Below are 9,132 nucleotides of genomic sequence, written 5' to 3'. Positions count from 1 at the left end.
AAAAGAACTCAAGTACATAGAAATAGAAGAACTCTATATATGGGTCTCAAACCAAACTCAACTAACTAAGGTGGCATACTAACTGAGCCACGAACTAGAGTAGATAAGGATAGCTATCATCTAGCTATTATTCATGGGCGGTGTACCAACCGCATCTGCAACTGACAAGTCAGTGACATAAATGCACAATAGTCACCCTGGCATATCACGAGTGGAGCTCGATATCTCAACATGGCTTTGTATAAGAGAGAAGCAATGATGAATGATCTAGGAAGTGATGTCCAAAATCTCATAAGCACGATGAGGAAAAGTGATACTATCCAAAAAGCTATAAAAGCATGTACTTGACACTCATTTGAATGGAATGGTACTTTTTAGCTTGAGTTACTCAAGATTGTGTTTATGAGTCCAAGTTAATCTATCGTGAAGCCTAATTCACTTGAGTTAAAATTCTTCATCTCAATTATGTTTTGTGTTTATAAACTTCGTCTGCCATAGCTAGCATAGCTCTAGATCCGTGTTTCCCAATATTAATTAGCTTAATTCTTTTAAGAATCTCCCATCCAATTGGGACCACCATGCCCTAGGACAGACCCTTGCTTCCCTCACGATATTTTTAATTACCTAATTATCTATCATGATTACATTTAAACACTTAAAATTAGTTTCCATAATTAGACTTTTTTAGCATAGGGTTCATTCATGTAACTTAGGGCACAACAAAAAACAACATCCAACAATTATTAGGAAAATAACTCTTTTATTGCTATGAAGGTTTCTTTTTACAGTTTCCCTTCCGTCCATGTGGAAGCAACATCAATCTGAAGGTTTGGCATCCTCCAAGTATCAGGGCCCCAAAAGAAATATTTTGGGTTAGATAGTAGTTAGGAAGTTCCTAGGAGGAGAGGACTTTATTAGGCAAACTCCCCCTAGCACCCTTAGCTTCTCCTCCCCAACTAGCTCCCTTGGAGTGATCTCTTGCAAAATAGGGCTGATCCGTGCATCCCGAAGTACTAATTCTGATCCCCTTGGAATAGAATCCATGCAACTAGCCTTGGGGAGACCTAGTGCATCCTTCCTTCCATTAAATATTCAACCAAAATCCTAGCTTACAAATCACAAGAAATTCCTTCTTGATGCATTGACAAATCATGGCATACATAACCAAAATCTCATTCAAGTATAATTCAAAAGTTGATATGCCCTAGAAGGTAATCTTTAAATAGCAAATAGAAATCATCGTTAAATGTATTTAAATGTCTTTGAGATATCTTGACAAATTGTCATACAATTTCTTTGGAGATATAGCTTAGGCTTAATCCCCTTAATGTTGGCCTTTCACTCCATAAACATTAGTGAGTGCCACATCCCCATGTATTGCATTTTTGTGCACTTAACTTTGTATTAGTCGGGCGTTCAATATATGTGAAGCATGCAAAGTGCACTAGCTTTTGAAGTTTGGATTATATTTCTCATATGAACCTCCCATGAACCCTCTTAGAACATTAAATTTACTTTGAAACGTTGATGTAAAGCATCTAGAAAACACATGTGTGAGAATCCAAGAGAATCTAGGTGTGGAGCACCTAGTATATATTACTTGGAGATTTGGCATGGGAATCCTAAACCAATCAAAAGGCCACCAAGCCTATGTGGCACAAAGAGGAGAAGTTTGATATTCAAAAAATAGAGAGGGCTTTTTCTTAAAGCACGAGTGGGGGTTCTATTTATTTTCTAATATATACATGTATGTATGAATTGAACACATGTACGTACACACTCTCTCTCTTTTCAAATTGAACATAGGATATTATGATGGAAAGGGGGAGGTGAATCTTTGAAAATTTATATATGTATGTATGTATGTATATATATATATAACATATAAAATGACATGATTTTTTAATGGTTGAATATGTGTATGCAATGTATACATACTCCAAAAACATTTACAAATGTACATAAACAATTAGAAAAATACTTAAATATTTTTATAGTTTGAACATATGGGATGATACCATAATTTTAATAGTTCAACATCTTCATATGATATATACATGCTCCAAAAGCCATACACAAATACATATAGACTAATAAAAATACATGAACAATATATGCACATATATACATGTACATGTATATACATATGTGCAAACACATATGCCCATATATACATATATACTTGCATACATGCATACTCATAAATGTGTGAACATATATGAGTAAGAAAAAGTGGAGAGAGAGAGAGAGAGAGAGAGAGAGAGAGAGGAGAGAAATGCATACACACTTATAAAACACATACTTACATACATGCAAGCACGCACATATGTAGACACACATATCCACACAAATATATATGAACACGTGTGTGTGTGTGTGTGTGTGTGTGTGTGTGTGTGTGTGTGTGTGTGTGTGTGTGTGTGTGTGTGTGTGATCTTTATACACACGTTCATACACATATATACACATGTGTACATATGTACACACATGAGATCAAGAAAGATTAGAGATAAGAGGAAGAAAAAGGAAGTAAAGAAAATAAAATGATAAAATGGAAAGAGAGGATACACATTTACGAGACCACACAAATAGATACACATATATTAAGCACACATATGCAAATGTACATATATATACACACACATGCACACAAATAGAGCATAAGAAAACAAGAAGAAGCAAAAAAGAAAAAATATATGTATGTGTATGTCATTCACATGTATACATGTATACACACATAGGCATATATACATATGTATGCAGGCATGTACATATGTATGGATGTATGTATGTATGTATATATGTATAGACACATATAGACGTACATGTATACATGCTCATACTACACACTAAATATATACATGAGAGAGAGAGAGAGAGAGAGAGAGAGAGAGAGAGAGTGTGTGTGTGTGTGTGTGTGTGTGTGTGTGTGGATACACACTTATAAAACATGCACTTACATACATGCACAAAATACATATAGAGACATACATATCCACGCATAAAGTTATACATATACATGTAATGTATATACACATGTGTACATATACACAAACATGAGGTGAAGAAAAATGAGAGACAAGAAGAAGAAAACAAAAAGGACAGATTAAAATTTGGGGGAGGGGAGGGATTACCTCACAAAATGTAAGTATACCACGTGTATTCAAAAAAATGGTTATTTTATTTAGTAAAACTTATGGAATTATATTTATAAAAGGGGGCTTTTTTATTGCAATTTGAAAAAAATCTATAAGTTTCTTAAAGGAGAAGAGGTCATTTGATTACCTTCCAACATGAAAGGCAATGGTATTTTCTAATATCCTCACATGATATAGAGGGTTTACATATATTGACCCCTTTCAGGAAAAAGAGGAGACACACGTTCATGGGAACAAGCAAATAGATACACTTGTATTAAGCACACGTTGTCGTGCTACTACGCGCACACTGTGTAAAAAAAATCTAGAGTGTGGTGTTCTTATTGATTTAGAGATCCAATGCCATTTTATACATTAGTGTTAGTATCCATGGTTCAAAAATATTAGATTTTTGGACAAGTTTTAGTCAATTTTTGATATTTTAGATATTATCTATTGTGAAAATCCATAAAACTATAGACAACTTCTAGATTAAGATGACCTGTAAAAGAAAGCATGTAGCTTTCAGTCAATTTGAGAGAATTTATGTAAAAAGAAAGATTAGTGAAATCGCACGACGCGCGATCGTTGTTTTCAAGTAGTGAAAAACACTCTAAAGTGGGAGATGAAGAGGGAGTGATTGGGTAGAATTTTGGCCAAGTGTGTTGGTAATCCCCCCCCCCCCCCCTTCGGAGCCAATGGAAGCATCAGATTGGCGATCTAAGCAACATAGAGGAAGGTATTGCTTTATACATGTTTTTTTCTATTAGAGTTTTATCCTCTTGTAATGCAGAAATAAACTGATAGGCTTCATGTCTGTTAGTATTCTTCTACATTTTCTATTTCTCTTTGTGAGTATTCTTCTACATCTTCTATTTCTTTGAACCCCTTCTCTTCCGTCTACTCCTCTCCCTAAATCTACCTTCACCCTGCTGTCTCTTACCCCCGTGGTGGACTTTCGATACCAAATGCTCTGACATCGTGTTAGGGGAAGTTTATGCTATCATCAGATGTGAATTCCAAAAGATATTTGGGCTAATATGGGACTGATATCTTCATCCATATTCAAAGAATTAGCTATATCATTGTTCTTTTAATTCATTCTTACTCTACAGAAGACATCTTGTCAAAATATGTAAGTATTATGTCCCCGTATGGCATGGCAATGTTTGTAGATCATTCATAGATGCTTTGAGTTGAATTAGGAGGAGCTTTTTCTCTTTTTTCTTGGCTGTGGTAACTTATCCTTATCAAGAACTCAATTTGAAGCTCTCTTGAAGCAAGTCTCTTTGCCCTACAAGCCCTGTTATTGACTCATAAGCTTTTGTCCCTAACAGTCTACATTGAATGTAATCATGCAAAGTTAATTCATGCTATGGCATCATGTATGAATGATGGGATGCAAAGTACTTTATGATACATGACACCATATTGTACTTGATTTTATAATTTGTGATTGCTCTTACAGTCAAGAAAACAAGCTTGATTTGAGTTAGAACTTATGAGATAATACTCTTGTGATCTTTGCTAAGAACATGCAGTTGGAAGCTCTATTAACATGTTTAAGAACTTGGCTTGAAACCTTCAACCCTTCTCTTATCTCTACCATCTCGGGAGTCTATTAAGCTCTTAAACCCCCATATATTCTTCTCTCTCAAACCCCTATGATTGACCATGAAGTACCTCTTGAACCTTTAAACATTCACTGTAATCTACTAATCTCTTGAAGACACATCTCCATCTATCTTGTCCAGCTTTCTTGCCAAACCCCTGCTAAGAACATGCAGTTGGAAGCTCTATTAACATCTTCAAGAACTTAGCTTGAAACCTTCAACCCTTCTCTTATCTCTACCATCTCGGGAGTCTAAGCTCTTAAACCCCCATATATTCTTCTCTCTCAAACCCCTATGATTGACCATGAAGTACCTCTTGAACCTTTAAACATTCACTGTAATCTACTAATCTCTTGAAGACACATCTCCATCTACCTTGTCCAGCTTTCTTGCCAAACCCCTGTGGTGACCTTCAACCCTACGCGTTGCGACAACGTAGAGATTTACAAGCACCTAGTCTAATGCAATTCAATGTTTCAAGGAATATTTGGTGAAGAGAAATATGAAAACACTTAAACATGGATGAAATAATCTAAAAAGTGCAGTGAAAAAAGTATCATAAATTTCCAAATCTTTGCCACAATCTATTTATTTTTTGTCATACATTGCTCTTCCACATGCAATGTCTTAGCTTAAAACTTGAAAAGTCGAGGCAACATTCACTAAGTATCAAATGGTCCTTTGTTCTACTTTTCTTACAAGATTTTCAAAAAACTAGTTGAAATTCAAGTTATCTATGTGGAATTTAGTCGGTTCTTTGAGCTTTGAAGTCTTAAAAAAGTCTTTGAGGCTTCGGAGTAGGTAGGGGGGCCCTACACTCATTGAGAACCTTGGGGGGCACTATCACTACATGTGTGTATATATATATATATATATATATATACAACACGTACAACAAGAGCCCTAAGGCGACTCCTAAGAGCCTGCTCGGTAGAGAGACTGCTGACTTTGGAAAAAGAAATAATGGCTCTTAAATCCTGCAGCGATGTGCAACTGCACACGCTCGCCGATGAAGGTCAGGAGGAGGAGGAAGAGCAGCAGGCGGTGGATCAAGGGCAGCTGCAAGCATGGGACCTCCTCTCCTGCCACGTGGTCTGCATGGTCGCCACGTCAGCCTGCGAGCTCGGGATCCCGGACCTCCTGGCCGAGAGCCCGGGAGGCCTCACGGCCCAGCAAATCGCGGACAAGCTCGGCCGCCAGGCTCCACGTCACGCCGCCGAGCTCGAGCGCATCATGCGGCTCCTGTGCGCCAAGGGAGTGTTCGCCTGCCACGTGGACGAGGGGCGACTGAGGTACGAACTGGCGCCGGCGTCCACGTGGCTGCGGAGCCACCAGGCTGGCGGCCAGCTGTCTGTGTCCCCGTTCCTGCTGCTGGAGATGAGCCTGGAGCGGCTGGCCCCCTGGCGCCACCTGGCGCGCTACATCCTGGAGGGCGGGTCCACGCCCTTCGAGGCCGCCCATGGCCACGACATGGGCGTGTACGCCTACACCAGGGCCCACCCGGAGTTCGGCCGCGTCTTCCACGCTGCCATGGCCTGCAGCACTGACATCTCTCTCGCCGCCTTTCTTGAGCATTACAACGGCTTTGACTCCGAGGATGTTCGTGTCCTCGTCGACGTCGCTGGTGGCGTGGGCACGGCCGTCGCTCGCATCGTTACCCGCCACCCTCATATCAAAGGGGTAAACTATGACTTGCCTCATGTTGTCGCTGCAGCACCCTTACTCCAAGGTCGGTCTCTCTCTCTCTCTCTCTCTCTCTCTCTCTCTCTCTCAAAAGGCAACTTGGGACCATTCCTACACGTTAAAAGTCTCTTCTTCGTCTTTTGGGACAAACACATGTAATGATGAATGCCCTTGAGAAGAACCCATCAACCGAATTATTCAAATTTGAGGAAGTTCATAAGTAATTGATTAGAATATATCCTTCAAAGAGCACACCTGCATTTAATTATGTTGTTGCTGTATCCTAGGGGTTGAACATGTTGGTGGTGATATGTTTGAGAGCTTGCCATCAACAGATGCCATCTTTATAATTGACCATGGAATATAATTTTCTACATCAAAGTGTAGTTAATTTTCTACAATGGAATATAATTAACCATGTTGTTGGTGTCTCCTAGGGGTTGAACATGTTGGTGGTGATATGTTTGAGAGCGTGCCATCAGCAGATGCCATCTTTATGAAGGTAGAGAGAGAGAGAGAGAGAGAGAGAGAGAGAGAGAGAGAGAGAGAGAGAGAGAGAGAGAGAGAGAGAGAGAGAGAGAGAGATCATGTTCCTTGGCATTGCAACTTAGAAGGTAAATATTCAATCTTTGCATTAGTCAACATTTGAAAATGCCATTACAAGCTAAGAGCTATGATTTAAAACTTTGCAACACGCTTATGTGTACCATGTAGGAGTAAGCAAAGGACCTAACTTCCTAGCCCACTTCCCATTACTGTTTTTTTATTAAATGTTGGCAAAGCCTTGTTGTGTCACCCTTTTCAACCATTCAATATGGATTAATTTCTTGGGGTCTAGTTTGTCGTTTGTGCTAGAAGACCCAGTTTCGGGGGGCCAGTTTCAGAGGGGGATGCGCGCGTATAATTACAAAAATCAAAATTGAGAAAAACAATTTTTTGTTTAATACGAATTGATAGGGAAGAGCTCTCCTAGATTTATGGTCTACCATAGTAGTTGCATCATGGTTTCATGTAGAACAGGTTACGGGTTCAATCCCTTCCTCGGACGGTTCATTCATTTCATATTTGGGTTATAGTTTATATTTGGGTTATGTAAAACATGTTACGGGTTCGATCCCTTCCTCGGATGGTTCATTCATTTCACATTTGGGCTATAGTTTATATTACATTTTAAATTTTGCTAAATTTTTCCCTTTAAGGCAAACCGATGATGTTGACCGGTGCCTCCCTGTTGCCCTGCGAATACGACAAGCTATACCCCAAGAAATTTATCCTTGCCCCTCCTTGTGGCATCACCTGCCAATTTATGCCATTAGATCCAACTCATGTAGGAGCCACCTGCACTTATGATACCTAGGCAACCTCCACCAATGGGAATAGCAATGATAGGTTGAACAAATTTGTTGCAAAAGTGTACCAATAGTACTTTTGGGAAAAGGTAAGAGTCATTACCAATTGCAAGAACCTCAAGAAGCATGAGGATAAGAAAGGGATTTGAAGAGGACTTGAATATACATTCCCTCAATTGTGCAAGGGAGGACTAAAATCATTAAAGTATAATTTGTACTTAAAATACTACACCTTTCATGCTTAGAAGTAGTTGAGATCTCTAAAGATGTTATAGAAAGAGACAAATTTTGACTAATTGTGCTAACATTGCTTTGTACCTAGAAATAGTTTAGTTTTTTGTCCTATGTTTTTTCAAATTTTGAATGACTTATTATATTCTAAACTATAACTTTTTGCTAATTTTGATTTTATGTAGTGGGTGCTCCCTAATTGGGAAGATGAGAATTGCATCAAGCTTCTACAAAATTGTCGAAAGGCATTACACAAAGGTGGAAAATTGATCCTCTTAGATCCAATCATAGACTTGAATATCATGAAGAAACAAGTATCTATTTTAAATACCAATAGGATGGCATTTGATGTGGCAATGATAGCCCAAACGAAAGGTAAGGCAAGAACACGAGATGAAATGAATAAGCTTCTTCAAGTTTCTGGATTTCAACAAACCAAATTCTTTGAAATCCCATGCCAAGAGTGTATTGTAGAAGCCTCTTAGAATAACACACAGTAATAGCAAAGATGTATTGTAGAAACCTCTTAGCATAATACATGAATAAATTATATGTTATTTATTATAGAAGATAATGTATTTTACGTAATATTCAAGGATGGTACGCTTAAATATTGAGCAATGATGTAAATGCATCTATCAAACTAAAAGGCTACATAATGATTCAAATATGAGAGATTAAAAATAATGTTGAGTCTATGCATGAAAAGGTTGTGGGACTATGGAAAGGACTATCAATTTCATTACCAACTACCTTACCTCTAATTTCAATTTTAGTATTGACTACAATATGTGACGTCACAAACAAAGATCAACCATTGAGGTATTTGGGTCCCTTTTTTTAATAGACTTGGTGCTCATTTCCTTCAAGGTTTTTCAAACTTTCGAGAAAGTGGGCACAGACTACTAGAGCAACCTATTTGGAGTCCAAAATCTAAGCCATGTAAATTATTTGGATTTTGGATGCTTACTTTATCAACTCAAGGCTCTAAACAAAAACGATAAGGGAGAACCAATAAATAAAAGGTGATTGATAACTTTTCTACATGATCATGCTTGGGCATCTAAAAAAGGTTTGGATGGTGTACCCTTTTACATAGGAGAGCCCAAAAATTTTGTT

At 38.2% G+C, this 9,132-nt stretch overlaps 1 protein-coding gene across 1 annotated transcript; it reads left to right on the top strand.

Annotated features, from left to right (window-relative positions):
* Positions 1-5,658: 5,658 nt before the first annotated feature.
* Positions 5,659-8,635, top strand: LOC148014704 (inositol 4-methyltransferase-like). The gene is made up of 3 exons (XM_087666757.1): positions 5,659-6,479; positions 6,871-6,935; positions 8,199-8,635. Exons 1-3 carry the CDS (start codon positions 5,714-5,716, stop codon positions 8,496-8,498), a joined length of 1,131 nt encoding a protein of 376 aa, XP_087522883.1. The 5' UTR covers positions 5,659-5,713; the 3' UTR covers positions 8,499-8,635.
* The last annotated feature ends 497 nt before the right edge of the window (positions 8,636-9,132 follow it).

The sequence above is a fragment of the Lygodium microphyllum genome, chromosome 25, assembly GCF_053477565.2.
Source record: "Lygodium microphyllum isolate KBCC chromosome 25, Lygodium_microphyllum_v1.1.10, whole genome shotgun sequence".
NCBI classification, from domain to species: Eukaryota; Viridiplantae; Streptophyta; class Polypodiopsida; order Schizaeales; family Lygodiaceae; genus Lygodium; species Lygodium microphyllum.
Note: the sequence above shows the minus strand (reverse complement) of the source record. Positions and strands in the feature narration are given on the sequence as shown.

Coding starts and splice junctions, on each gene's coding strand:
- LOC148014704 (XM_087666757.1), top strand. CDS start 5,714: ATGGCTCTTAAATCCTGCAGCGATGTGCAACTGCACACGCTCGCCGAT. Junction 6,480..6,870: donor TGCAGCACCCTTACTCCAAG/GTCGGTCTCTCT, acceptor GGTGTCTCCTAG/GGGTTGAACATGTTGGTGGT. Junction 6,936..8,198: donor CAGATGCCATCTTTATGAAG/GTAGAGAGAGAG, acceptor GATTTTATGTAG/TGGGTGCTCCCTAATTGGGA.